Raw genomic sequence first — 14,478 nt, 5'->3', positions numbered from 1 at the left:
GGGGGGGGGGGGGGGGAGAGTTAATTTGGTTTGGGTCACTGGGAATCAAACCCAGGTATTTTGCTTGGTTATCTTTTGGGGGCCACACTTTGCGCTACTCAGTGCTTAGTCCAGACTCGGAGATCACTCCTGACGGGGCTCAGGGGACCCTATGGGATGTCGCCTGCGGACAAGGCCAGCCCCTATACGCTATGTTTAAGATTCCTTCTCCCGATCGCCTTGCAGCAGTGCTGCTGTGATGCGCACTGCGTGTATTGGCAGTGGGGCTGCCGCGGGGTGCTGAGACTCTCGCACCCCCCAGTCCCTTCAGCAGTGAGTGCCCTGAGCCCTGGCCCAGTCTAGCCTGCGCACCTTGTGGGGGTCGCTGCGGTGCCGCCGCAATGTCGCCAGGGGGCGCACTCCCGCCATGCAGCTCACACAGGCCAAGTTGAGGCTGGGTGGGAACGCGGGGGCTGTGGGGACAGCAGGAAGGCGGGCAGCAGGCAGCCACGGGCTACCGGTGAAGGCAGGGGGGCCTAATGGTTCTCTGCAATTCTGGACTCATGTTTCCATGGAAGGCGCTCTCAGCATTCCGCACGATCTCCTCCCGCTTCTTGACATCCCCCGCCCGTCCTGTCCAGCTGTCCCCCTGCAGGCAGGTCTACCCAGGGCACCACTGTGAGTCACCTGCATTATCTCCACGGGGAGGGGTGGTGCTCAGGGGCACCCCTGGCAGTGTAGGGGATGCTGTGCACTGCCCTGGCCTCTGGGCTGGCCTTTGTGCTCCCACTCCGCCTTTCTGCAGGTGGCCAGAAGGGGCCAAGCACTGGGAGATGGGCAGCTTCCCTACCCGTGTCCCCTCCCCTCCTAGCTGCTGAGGGCCACAGAGTCATGAACTGAAAGAAGACTTGGCGCTCCCCAAGTCCCTGGGGACCTGCAGGGTCTTGGCAGGAGCTGCAGATCAGACAGCAAATGCCCAAGGCTGGGGAGGCCCAGCCCGTGCTGAACGCAGAAGCCAGCCTTTGAGCATGTCCACAATCCCAGAGGGACCCATACACACAGAGAAAACGCTGGTGGCGCAGGTGTTCATAATCCCACACCGACAGGGGCACGGAAGGCCACAAAGAGAGGCCTGACCCCAGTGAGCACGGGGAGCACCACACAGGTCACCTCAACTAGGAGCACAACCCCTGAAAAGTGCGAGTGTGAGCACCACCACTATGGGAGGATGGACGTCCGGGAGCACCCTTCCAGGAGTGATCCCTGACCACAGAGCCAGGTGTGCCAACCCCCACCTCCACCCCAGGAAAAGCTTCTCCAGGAGATGCTACTGGTAACTCGTGCTGTGGTTTCAGGGCCACAACCAGCCACGCTGAGAGACCACAGCAGGCCAGGGGTCAAAACCAAATCTCCCACATGTGGGGCCTGTGCTCCAGCCCTTGGCATCAGCTCTCTGCCCCCTCCAGGAGGTTCTAAGACAGAAATGGCCTCCAGAGTTGCTGGACAAGCCCAACTCAGAAGCCAGGAGGGATAGGGCTGACTCCAGTGTTCCAAATCTGGGCCTATGGCTTTTCCTGGAACTCCTGTAATCTCAAGCATGTGGGGAGGGGAAGTTTTCTGGTCCACCGGTTCTTTGGGGTCATCCCAGTGGAAGGCAGCCAACACCCTCTCCTCCATGTCCTTCCCCGACTCCAGAACTCACCCAGGCGATAGCGACTGACTCAGACACTTCCTGTTTTCGTGGCCACAGTGACAAGGGGGTAGACACAGGAGCTGATGACCAAAGGGGGAGGCCGGAGAAAGACATGGCTGATGCTGGGGGGCCAGCCTCCCTCCAGCCACCCGGGGCCTGCTTCTGGACTCTGGGACTCCTGGGGGTGTTCTGGAGGTCAGGTCAGCAAAGGCAGGAAGAGTTCTGGGCAGCTTTTCTTGAAGGGTACCAGCCTGGGCTGAGGGAGACAATGGCTCCCCCTGAACCAAATACTGGACAGTAGGTGAGGCAGAGACCATGGGTCAGACCCTGGGGTACTTGCATGCCCTGCCATTCACTGCTGTGAGACCCCAACAAGCCAGGTCCCCCTGTCACCTTCGATGCCATATGATACCCTGGATCTGTGCTCAAACCCCAGGGTCCCAAGAAACAACTCGAGCTGCCTCAGCCCCCAGCCCCCAGGGGTCTCATGAGCTCCTGGACACAGAAACAAGTACCAGGGCTTCAGCAGCTGTGGAAAGGGCCCTGGACACTCCGCTGGGATGATCCGGTGTGAGGAGTTTATGAAAGTATGATCTATGCAGGCCAGAGGCTCCAAGCACCTGCCTTGCACATACGCCACTTCATGACCAGCCCTGGGCTTGATACCAGTTGTTCGGGGTCTCCAGCAGAAGAACCTAGGGAATCTGGAATCCCAAGCATGGAATCTGGGGCTCATGGACTGGAGTGCAACTCCCATGGCCACCAAAAAGCCCCCAAAGAGTGCCACAGCCACATCCTGACATGCACCAGCCAGGGAGCATCACACAGCATCAACAGAGGGATGGGAAGAAGGAAACCCACGGGAATGACTTGATCATTTGACATCCTGTTACTCATCAATTTGCTCAAGCAGGCACCAGTATAGTCTACATTCATCCCTGTCAGTGCTAGTGTAGCCCAATGGCATCTGCTCGCTCCAGGAACACGAAGAGTCTCAAACCATTCATTCAGGGTCTTGACGAAGAAGTCTGACTATCCCGTAGGTAGGTGGCCATGCGATCTTTTGTCATTCCGTGAAATCCAGTCAGTAACAGCTCTAGTCCAGCGGTGGTCTCCAAATCACATTACGTCTCCAGCCCATCTGATTTTTGATGCCTTGGAAAACGAGACAATGTCCCTGATTCTAGATTGTTGACAAATGTTGGAACTCCAGATTCCTTCTCTCACTTGAGTGAAGCGTGATACTCCAAGCATAGCTCTTTCAATTCCTCTTTGGGAGACCCAAATAGTTTTCTCATCCTGTTTTCGTAGGGACCCAGGTCTCTGATGCATATGTTAATGCAGGAAGAATGGTGGAGTCAAAGAGATGTGCCCGGAGCACATCTACAGCAATAAAGATTTTTATGTATAAAATAAAACATGTGTCTTCAAGGGAGAAACTGAGGAACGTGTCCAATTAGGGGGTGAGAATGACAATTGTTAGTGATGACCAAACAGCCCCTTCACTCCCTGATGTGCTGTTGAATGAAACTGTGTATCTGTGGGCTCCCCAACCCCCTAGCCTTGGTCCCCATACCCAAACTGAGGGCCTTTCGCAGATGTTTAGTAGAGCAGATATCTTACAATGCCACGTCATCCAAGATAAGGAGAGTCTGAGACCCGACTCAGCTGGAGGTGCCTTCTAGAGACATAACTGGAACCTCACTCTGGGTGCATGATCCTGGGATGGGATCCTAGGAGAGAAAAGAAAGCAGTAACATCCAAATATAGTGTAGAGATTCGTGATACTGTCCTGACATGGACTTATCAGCTGTAGAAATGTAATAGCGATAAAAGATGAAGAATGTTCCTAAGAAAAGGAACAGGGAGTGAAAGGAAAGTTACCTGGTAGTTTCTAGGTTTGGCATCAGAAGGCTCTGGGACCCTGATGGAACCTCAGACACAGCACAAGGCCCTAGAGGTTTCCCTTCTGCAACTCTCCGCCCGGCTCCTGAGCTGCCCCCAGGACTGCTCTGAAGGCACCTTCATCCCATGGATGTCCTCCTCCTGAGTCAGCATCTCAGCCTGAGACAGACCACAGCCCCGCCCCTGAAAAGTAGGAGCGAGCAGAGCAGTGGCGCCCCCGTGTGGCCATAGCGCTGAAAGACAACTCGGTCCGAATTGTGCGTTCTAACAGGGAGCTCTCCAGGCCTCCCAGCAACAGGACAGGCTGTGTACACTAGGCGGCGACCTCTCCGGCGTCAGGTGCTGTGTCTGAATAGTTTCCCTAAACATGCTCACATAGAGGCTCCTCTTCATTTATAACTGTGAGCACTGCTTCAAGTGTGATTAAGCAACATGTACACGACAAATCTTTGTTAATAATATTGTAAACCACAAATCTTAATCAGTAAATTTTTTTAAAAAATTAAAAATATACAACAACAATAACAACAACTTCAGTTCATAACCCAGAGCTAGAGTGAGCCCCAGAAGCATAATGGAGCCCTCACTGTGCTGAGATGAGATATTGATCTCCAGATCTCTGTTGCTTATTCCTTCTGTTGCTGATTCCACTGGAATTAATTCTAAATTCTAAGTTTCGGTTCCTAGGTTGACTTGGAGGATAAAAGAGGTTAAAAGTCCCAGGACCCTGGACTGGGAATATAAGGGAATGTCTCATTAAATGAGCTGGAGGGATGGCACAGCGGTACAGCATTTGCCTTGCAAGCCGCCTGCTCAGCCGAGCCAGGTTCAATTCCTCCGCTCCTCTTGGAGAGCCCGGCAAGCTACTGAGAGTATCTCGCCCACACGGCAAAGTCTGGCAAGCTACCCATGATGTATTCGATATGCCAAACACAGTAACAAGTCTCACAATGGAGACGATACTGAGCAAATCAATGAACAATGGGAGGACAATGCTATAGTGCTACAGTCTCATTAAAAAGTGAAGGAGGGAGGAAATAGAGACCTTAGGAGATGGAGGCCAAGTGGAGTGGAGAGGGAAGAAGCAGAGAAAGGGGCAGGGCAGGGCCTGCTAGTGGATGCCTGTGGGGAGGGATGGGTTTGTGAGGATCAGGTACAGGAAGCAATGGGTAGGGGTGAATTTGTTGCCTGGAGGGTGCTTATTAGAACAGGATTTAGCTCTGTAATTGACTGGTAAACTATTGTTAACTTTCAGACATTTTCCCACACTTCGATTCCCCATATTTTGAGTTATGCCATATAACTCAAACACACAGGGAAGTGTAGAGGATAGAGGAAAGGAGAGGAGAAAAATGGAAGGGAAGGGAAGGGAAGGGAAGGGAAGGGAAGGGAAGGGAAGGGAAGGGAAGGGAAGGGAAGGGAAGGGAAGGGAAGGGAAGGGAAGGGAAGGGAAGGAGAGGGAAGGAGAAGGGAAGGGAGGGGAGGGGAGGGGAGGGGAGGGCAGGGGAGGGGAGGGCAGGGGAGGGGAGGGCAGGGGAGGGGAGGGGAGGGAGGTCTATGGTTTCTTTGTCCATGCACCATTTCTGAAGGGCACAGGGAAAAAAACCAAAGGAAGGGAGGGATAGCCAAATTACTATGGGCCTATTTTAAAATCTCAGTGTAAAATTCAAGATTATAAATAAATATATCTTCAGTGGTTTTTGTTTCAAAGGAAAGAAATGTCTTGTTTCCAAAGAAGGAGAACTATAGCTGATATTGGTGGGGAAATTGGTGTTGAAATATTTAACTACAGTAACTTTATAAATCACGGTTCTTTAATAAATAGAAAAAATCTTTAAAAGGAGAATCACCAGAGATGGTGAATTGGTTCCTCTTAGCTAGAATTGGAACATCTCCGCGGGAACAAGTCCAATCTAGGATCTCAGTTGTAGTTTGGGGCTTATTTTCTCCAATTTCAGATGATATTGATTTTCTTCTTCCTCCCTCCCTCCCTCCCTCCCTTCCTTCCTTCCTTCCTTCCTTCCTTCCTCCCTCCCTCCCTCCTCTTTCTCTCTCTCTCTTTCTCTTTCTTTCTTTCTTTCTTTCTTTCTTTCTTTCTTTCTTTCTTTCTTTCTTTCTTTCTTTGTTTTTCAGTTTTACACCCAATGCTGCTCAGGCCATTTTCCTGGCTTTGTACTCAGGGATTACTCCTGGTGGGCTTGGGGGACCATATGGGGTGCTGGGGCATCCTACCTGCTGTTCTGGCCCCAAAATTATGTTATATTGTCTAATTCATGCTAATATTAAAATATCTGTAAAAGTACATGAACATAAATGACCAATCATATGTATCTTGTTTGTTGTTACAACCATATTGACAGGAGGAAGGAAATGAACAAAGACTGAGTTGCAGAGTCTCATATTGGAGTCGTTTATCTCTAGCAGATGGTGTCAGGGTTGAGGCATATTGGGTAGGATACAAGAACCAGGAGCTGTGGCTTCTGGTGGGCATGTGGGTGGCCACCACAATGACTCCAGTGACACCACAAGCATACCTTGTGCCTCAACTGGGAGTGCACCTCTGCCCCCAGCAAGCACGTGGGAAAGTCCCACCAACCTCGGGTGAGCATCACAGGTAGAAAAGTGCTCACATGTGTGCAGCCTCCAGTCATCACAGCATCATTGACAACAACAATGAAGAGAAGGAGAGGAAATAAATGTAATAAGATAAAAGTAACTAAAACATGCAGTTTATAAACACAGGCTATTCTGTGAAGCAGTGCAAAGAGCATTTTGACTGCATCAAACTCTTGCAGATTTTTTAATTTATTTTTTATTTTTTAATTAAAATATTCTTTTTATTCTATATTTTTATTCTATTTAATTTTTATAAAGTAGTTAAAATAAAAATATTTTTTACATTTAATATTAGAACACCAATCTCATCACCATAACACTTTCCCATCACCATATTTAGGATGGTTGCATCTTAAACCCCAACCCCTGCCCAAAAGAGGAATCAAGATAATTCATTTTGTATTGTATTATTTGTTATGATAAACCACTGAAAATGATCCAAAAATCTTTCCTTAGAAGACTGTGTGTGATGATTGTTGTATTTCATCCAGGGGCCTTTAGCCCTTTTCTAAGACATTACTAACACGTTAAAGATTAAGCCTTGTGTACATATATACATATCTGTAAAAATATATTTCCCTCTATGATTGGTTGCCTTCTACTTTAAACCCCACCAAATGTGCTGTGGTACTCTTGGAATATTAGTGGTGTAAGGCAAGACATGTTGGGTGGCTACAAATGTGGCTGTGCATCGAGGAGAAAGTTTATTCATGGGTGAGTCTCGGCCAGAGCGAAACACTTGCAGCTAGAGGCAATTGACCCTTGTCTGTAAACTCAAGTTAAAATTTACAATGAGATATTATATTCCCATGTATTGTGATATGTTGTGGGTCACACAATCTCTGGGATATAGAATGCAAAAATTTAAAAAATAGAAAAACACTCTGGATTGGGAAGATAATATAGGTGTTAGAGGGAGTCTGAGTGACCGTACAGGGGGAGGCAATAACCTTTAATGTGGTCAACTTGGATCTGATTCCCATATGGTTTCCTGAGCCTGCCAGGAATGATCTGTGAGTGCAGAACCAGGATTGCACCCCCCTTCCCCATAAAGCAACAAAAGAGTTAGAGGTGCCTGTTCTGCTCTCTGGGACCTGGTAAGATTCCAGCACCTCTTGACCACCTGATACCAGGCTGTAGTCTTGGAAGCCCCCAAGGTGATCCTGGTGGTCTGAGGCACCTCAGGGCCAGAGAAACACTGAATTGTTGGACCCAGAATTGAACCATCTGCTAGATTGACCTGGTATCTCTGGGATGGGCCCCTCAGCCCCAGAGCACAATTAGGAGTTTCCCTGGCCCTTGGCCCTTAATATATAACAGGGGTTGCACAACTGTTCCTCATATATTGTGGGGTGGTATTTGTTGTTGTTTGGGGGCTACACCTGGCTGTGCTCAGGGGTTACTCTGGCTCTGCACTCAGGAATAACTCCTTGGTGGGTTCAGGGAACCATATCGGATGCCATTATTATTATCAAACCTGGGTCGGTTGTGTGCAAGAAAATTACCCTACCCCCTGAACTACCTCTGCGGCCCTTACATTATGTTTTTTTTTATCATTCCTAAAACTATTTTTTATTAGTCTGTAATAAGCTCCATAAAATAGTATCTACATATACATTTCAGGGATCGGATAAACATATGCAAATTTAAGCAAAACGAGTGCATATAAATACTTGTATTTGAAGACAAATTTAAAATTTGTTTTTAAAGTAGGTTAGAATTCATCTCAGATTCTTTTATTTATTTATTTTTTGAATCACCGTGAGAATAGTTACAAAGCTTTCGGGTTTATGTCTTGGTTATACAATGATCAAACATCCATCTCTTCACCAGTGCACATTTTCCATCACCGAGAACCCCAGTATACCACCATTCTACCCTTCCCCCTGCCTGTGTGGCAGATGATTTCCACTTGACTCTCTCTCCACTTTGATCACATTCAATATTACGACAAGAGACCCACCATTATTATTTGGAATTTTTCCCAACAGTCAGAACTGCCAAAAAGGCATCATTAAATAGTTTGTTTTCGATTGTTGATTATGAAGAGCGTATGGTGTCTCAAGACTGCTATCACTGCTCTGTGATTTTGCAATTCTGCTATTTCAACTATTAAGTCTGGAGGGATGTCTTCCAAAAGCCACTGGGTTGCGAGATTGGTTTGTGTGCCTCTGGGATCATGGCCATTAAGGAGCTCAATAAGTAGCCAGAAGAGCTGTTTGTGGGCAGCAACTCAGGGTCTCGCTGGGGTGGGGGAGAAGGCCTTACATTATGTTTTTAAAGAATATTTTAAACATTTTTAGCCTACCACCTTTTTTTGTATTTCAATTTAGGAATATGGGTTTACAATATTGTTATTCATTCTTTCCATGCATAATATTACTCCAACCCCACACCCATCAACCAGAGAACCCACTTCCCTCTGCCATATCCCAAAGACCCCTCCGACTTACCCCCCCAATTAAGCTCTGTTCTATAAACAAAATCTTCACTTCTGTTTTGACAGTTATTATTCCCTTACTATATTTCTGTTTTTGGGTGGAGCTTAGGACTTACTCCTGGCTCTGCACTCAGGAATCAGTCCTGGCATTGCTCAGATTACCATATAGGTGCCAGGATCAAACCCAGATTCCATACATTGGGAAATACTGTAAAGTCCAACTTCAAATGCCTGCAGAATCCAGTCACCTCCATTATTTCACCTGTTCACACCCCAAAGCCCCCAACATCTCTTCCCTGGAATCTGCACCAGTTTCCCAGTTCCCTGCAGCTCATTGTCCCCTCACCTGTCCATCTGCACAGCAGCCAGACTGATGGACCCAGAGACAATCGCACCAGCCTGAACTTTCATTCAAACCTGCCTGTAGCTGCCCCTCTTAGATAAAAGACAAATCTTCCAGAGTCATAGCAGCCTCGTGACTTGAGGGCACCAGGACTTCATCTCAGTGACTGCTCCAGCCACACTCTTCTCTGACACAGACTCACGCCTGCCCTGGTGCATTTACACTGACAATTCCTGCATGGCCCCAGATACCCACACAGACAGACCCTCACATCCTTCCATATTTCCTCAAAGGTCACCTTCCTGTGGAGCCACACTGACCAGTCTAGAAAACAGTCACTGTCCCATTCCCCACACACTTAGAAGTGGGTCCCATTCCCCCAAGAGATTACCAATTTCAAACCAGAACACTCGCCTTGTTATTTTATTTTCAGCTGTAAGTCTGTCCCTTCTTACTAAATCTCAAATTTTGCCTGATTTTATTTTTCCTTTTTTATTGAATTATCATGAGATATAGTTACAAAGCTTTCATGTTTCAATCTTCACACTCTTTCCTAAAGGATACTTTTTTGTAGCGTTTTCATGATTTTTCATAACAAAAAATGGTTTTGCTTTGGGGTAGGGATTGAAATTCGGGGTAGAAACACCCTTAATATGGTTGTAAAAAGGTGTAATGGTGGTGGGATTGGTGTCTGAATATTAAATGTAATGACATATTGTGAACTATTTTATAAAAAACAAAACAAACAAACCACGCTTTCATGTTTGAATTTCAGTCATAAAATGATCAGATACACATCCCTCCACCAGTGCCCATTCTTACCACCAATGTCCCCCCTTTCCAATCCTCCCCTGCTTCCATGGCAGACAATTTCCCCCATACTCTCGCTCTACTTTGGGGCATTGTGGTTTAGTTTTGCTTGATTTTAATTCTCTGTTGTTTGATAGACCCCAAAATATCATCTCCATATCTGCACAGTGGGTAGATATAGTGTAGACTATAGTAGAGACACTGTCCTATTCATGCAACATCAACCAACATGCTGTGCTGTGGCAGCTACAATGTCTACTAAAAGTGACATCGATGTCACCTCCACTTTTATCGCAAGTTCTTCTCACCTCACTTTACCTCCCTCCCACATTAGCACCCCACAGCACATAGAACTTGCTCTCTTAGAAGAGGATCTTGGGTTCACAGATCCCCTAAGTTTGAAGGTATCTGAGAGTACTTTATAAATCCATGAACTCAGATCACAGACAGCACTGAGATTCCTAGAGCTTCAGGGTTGGTGGGAAGGCTGAATTCCAACATGGCAAGTCTGAAAATTTATCTCTCGATACCACAGAGGCTCCTGTGTGCAGGGGCCATGTTGGGTGTTGAGGGGACAGTGACAGACAAATGACACCTGAGGCTCAGAGATGGGGACACACACTGAAAGAATGAGCTATGAATGTGTGGACAAGAGAACAGGCAGCCTCCTGCACAGAAGCAACAAAGAAACACCCAGATGGGGCTGAGGAGCAGGTCCAGGCCTGAACCTAGACTGACCAACACAGAAGCCCTCACTGCCCACGGTCCTGGGACAGGATGAGGCCGGGTGTGATCTGAGTCCCTGTGGGACAACGTGCTGAGGGGCCAGGACGAGGAGCAGGAGAAATGACCCACACAGATGAGTGTCCACATCAGAGCCCACAGTGGCTAAGACAGAGACAGACTGGACATAGGTACGCCCCCCCCCCCCCCATCCACTCAAGTCTCTCCTGTCACATCTGGGACAGACTCAAATCAAAACAGAAAACACATGGAAGGTCTCAGGATTTCCATTTGTTCCTTCTCAAATTTCAGGGATTTCCTTTATTAACCCTCAATCCCACAAAGCAGGAATTAGAAAAATGCAAATCAGATGCTTATTTTAGTAAGGGAGAAACATTATTCAGGGAAACAAGAAGCTAACACAGATAGAGACAGCTAAATCCTGTCTCTGCTGGCACAGACCAGAGCATCAGGGAAGAGAACACAGGTCAGCGTGGGGAGGGCCTGGTGGGGAGAAGTGGGCCAGTCTCTCCCATCACGGTAAGTGGTAGGACACAGACACACTCAGGTCCCAGGGCAGAAAGAGAATCAGCAGTTCTTGAATCACAACATTGGGATGTGAGGAAACCCAGAGGGGCAGCTGTCTCACACTGTGGGAGAAAAGAATGAAGAGACCGAGGTGAGTCACAGAAGTGGTGACATCCTGAGCAAGCTCCCTGCATCCCTCTCAAAGAACCCCAAACCCAGTTCTGTTCCCTCTGCCCTTTCCCACCCAATCCAGCCTCCAGAGTCTCACCTATAGGATTTGTGAGAGACACATCAGAGCTCTGGGAACTGTCGCTGTCTAGGAAGGAACGAAGAGGCCAAGGTCAGAGCCCCAGGCATGGGACTAGAGGAGTAACTAGGTGTGCGAGAGCTCCCAATCTCTATCCCCAGGATTCCAGGGCCCCAGCCCTGCCCACACTTACTTGCAGCCTGAATGTATTGTCCTCCTTTCTCACCTCCGGGAAGGAAACATCCCAGGGACGGTCAGGAAGAACACTGGGTCCTGAGACCACAGAGCAGCTCTCTAGGCCCAAACCCCAGGACTAACCGGCCTGTCCTGGCGGTCTGTGCTTAGCAGGGACAGTTCCTGTGACCTGTGACCTTGGGAACCAGGTTCATCCCTAGGTTATGCAGGTGAATGTGTCTTTCACAAGCAAACCTGGGAGCAGCACACTAAGGGGGAGTGTGAGCAGCAGCACAGAGACAGGTGGAGCTACCGTTAATGAGGCAGTAGAATATTGTGGGGACCCCTGAAGTGGGGCAAGACTCAGGACCTGCCAGGTTGGGGACCTCTGAAGTGGGGCAAGACTCAAGACCTGCCAGGTTGGACTGATTCCTACCCACCCGCCCCCATCTTACCTGAGCGATTCCTCCTGCAGATCACAGTTCTCACCACAGCTCCAAAGACCACAGCCCCGAGGAGAGCCAAGCCAACAATGATGCCCACAGTGAGGATGCTGGACTGAGAAGGGGGTTCTGGGGAGGAAGGAAGGAAGGAAGGAAGGAAGGAAGGAAGGAAGGAAGGAAGGAAGGAAGGAGAGGGTCTGATCCCAGCCTCAGCCTGACCTTCAGCAGTTCCCCAGAGGGGCCAACCTTGATTCCCCTGAGAACAGGCTCTGTGCCCTGTCCCCCTCCTTACCCCATCTCAGGGTGACAGGCTCCGGCAGTCCCTGGTGCTGCACACGGCACATGTATCTCTGCTCCTCTCCAGAAGGCAGCACCACAGCCACCCACTTCTGGAAGGTTCTGTTGTCCCCTGAAGGCCTGGTCTCCACCAGCTCTGTGTCCTGGGTCAGGTCCTTCCCATCACGCTGCCAGGTCAGGGTGATCTCGGCAGGGTAGAAGCCCAGGGCCCAGCACCTCAGGGTGACCTCATGGTCAGAGAAGGGATGGCGGGTTATGTGTCTTCTGGGGGCTTCTGAGGAGGAAAAATGAGAAAATTCACACTTTGGGTCACTTCCATAATGGGGTTGAACAGGATCATTGGTTTGGAATAGGAGGTAAAAATCCAGACACAAACTTGGCTGGACAAACTAGATAAAATCCTAATTCTTTGGAAAGTTCTAGAAAAGAGTTTGGGTAGGAGGCTCAGGTCTCTCAGGAGACAGTGACTCTGGTCCTGCCTTGGGAGGAGGGTGAGTGACTGAGAGAAGCAGGAGTCAGAAAAAAGACCATCTTTGAGAGAGTTCACAGATGGCTGCCAGGTCCAGGGAACCCACATTCGTCATTTCAGAGAAGGTCGCCCCTCCCCCAGGGACACAGGGTCCTTCACAGTCCTGAGGACACAGGGTGGGCCTGAGGGGAGGACAAGTATCTCTGGTAGAGAGCATGGAAACCAGGCGGGTCCGTCCCTCTCCTGACTGAAGAAGGGGCGCTGGTCTGACACTGAACCCAGCTCTGTTCCCCCCTTGTGGGGTTCGGCCCGCCCAGGGGAGGTCAGGGGTCCTCACCCTCAGGGACCCGGTACCCCAGTACCTGCGCGCAGCAGCGTGTCCTTCCCTTTCTTCAGGTATCTGAGGAGCGAAGGCACACAGGTGTTCTCTAGGTAGTTCCTGTGGTCCTCAGCCGCACCCGCCTGCTCCCACTTTTGCTGGGTGATCCAAGCCTGCGTGCCCGCCGCCGCCGTCCAGGAGCGCAGGTCCTCGTTGAGGGCGATGTAGTCGGCGCCGTCGTAGGCGGATTGGTCGTACCCGCGCAGGAGGCGCCCATCGGACCCCACTTCGCAGCCGTACATCCTCTGAAGGGTGTGAGAGCCTGACCCGCCCCGCACAGATTAACCCCGAACCGAAAACGAAACCAGGCCCGGTCCCCGAGGCGCCCCTAGTCAAGGCCCGGGGCGGGTCCCTCAGGCTCGGGGACGCTTGGACCCGCCTCGGGCGACCCGGCCCGTCCCCGTGTTGGCTCGTCCCTGCCCGGCCGCGCTCACCCGCCTCGCTCTGGTTGTAGTAGCCGCGCAGGGTGTTCAGGTTCACTCGGAAAGTCTGTGCGATGTTCTTGGCTCTCCGCGTCTCCTCCTCCCAGTGCTTGGTTCGGTTCGGCTCCGCCCACAGCACCCGCGGCTCCATCCTCGGACTCGCTGAGTCGCTGTCGAAGCGCACGAACTGCGTGTCGTCCACGTAGCCCACGATAATGAAGCGTGGCTCCCCGCGGCCAGGCCGGAACATGGTGGTGTAGAAATACCGCAGGGAGTGGGGGCCTGGGGGAGGGGAAGGGGTGAGACCCGGCCCGGCGGGACCCACCGCCCCGCGCGCCCCAGGTCGTGGTGATGGGGGAGGTGGAGAGCGGGGGAAGGGAGACAGGAAAGCGGGGAGGGACCGAGAAGGGCGAGACTTAGGGGCGCGGGAGGAGTTGAAGGTTGGGGGGACAAGGAGGAACATTTGGAGGGCATCCGAGCAGAGAACCGGGGAAACTCTTTCTCGGGGGTCCTGCACAGCAATGCCTGGAAATTCCCACCCTTTTCCCCGCAACGAACCCCCTCCCGACCCCGCACTCACCCGCCCAGGTCTGGGTCAGGGCCAGGGCCCCCGAGAGCAGCAGCAGGAGGGGTCGCACCTCCCACATACTGAAGGAATCAAGTGGATTCTGACTCGCTCACGATTGCCGGCAGTTTAGAACCGGGAGCGTCGCGAAGGCTGATTGGCTGATCTAGACAGCGAAGCCCAATGGGAGTGAGGACTGGGGATGCGTCACGAGTATCCGGGCAGAAGTTTGACACAGGTTGAGGAGGGTGAAGTGAAACTCTGAGACCAGGAATCCCCAGGCCTCATCTCCTGCCCCCAACACCATCCTGGGGACACTGGGAGCCACACCTGGGGCCTGGGACTTCGCCCTCTCACCTGCGCCCTCACCTGATCTTTGTCACACTATGTCCCCGTGTCCAGGGCTGACACTGACTCAGGATTTTCCATGGTTTTCATTTCAGGG

The 14,478-nt window shown here is 50.5% G+C and overlaps 1 protein-coding gene across 3 annotated transcripts; it reads right to left on the bottom strand.

The window, feature by feature from the left end:
• Window positions 1–10,809: 10,809 nt before the first annotated feature.
• On the bottom strand, window positions 10,810–14,124 carry LOC130035214 (class I histocompatibility antigen, Gogo-B*0101 alpha chain-like). Of its 3 annotated transcripts, XM_056126783.1 has the most exons (8): window positions 14,049–14,124; window positions 13,481–13,750; window positions 13,030–13,308; window positions 12,194–12,472; window positions 11,914–12,030; window positions 11,478–11,510; window positions 11,306–11,353; window positions 10,810–11,159 (listed from the first exon to the last, which is right to left on the bottom strand). In XM_056126783.1, exons 1-8 carry the CDS (start codon window positions 14,113–14,115, stop codon window positions 11,155–11,157), a joined length of 1,098 nt encoding a protein of 365 aa, XP_055982758.1. In that variant the 5' UTR covers window positions 14,116–14,124; the 3' UTR covers window positions 10,810–11,154. The 3 variants fall into 3 exon arrangements, with proteins under 3 accessions (XP_055982758.1, XP_055982756.1, XP_055982757.1); XM_056126781.1 differs by lacking the exon at window positions 11,478–11,510; XM_056126782.1 differs by lacking the exons at window positions 11,478–11,510; window positions 11,914–12,030.
• Between the last annotated feature and the right edge of the window lie 354 nt (window positions 14,125–14,478).

Source organism: Sorex fumeus, unplaced genomic scaffold (genome assembly GCF_029834395.1).
Source record: "Sorex fumeus unplaced genomic scaffold, SorFum_2.1 ptg000063l, whole genome shotgun sequence".
In the NCBI taxonomy this organism is placed as follows: Eukaryota; Metazoa; Chordata; class Mammalia; order Eulipotyphla; family Soricidae; genus Sorex; species Sorex fumeus.
Note: the sequence above shows the minus strand (reverse complement) of the source record. Positions and strands in the feature narration are given on the sequence as shown.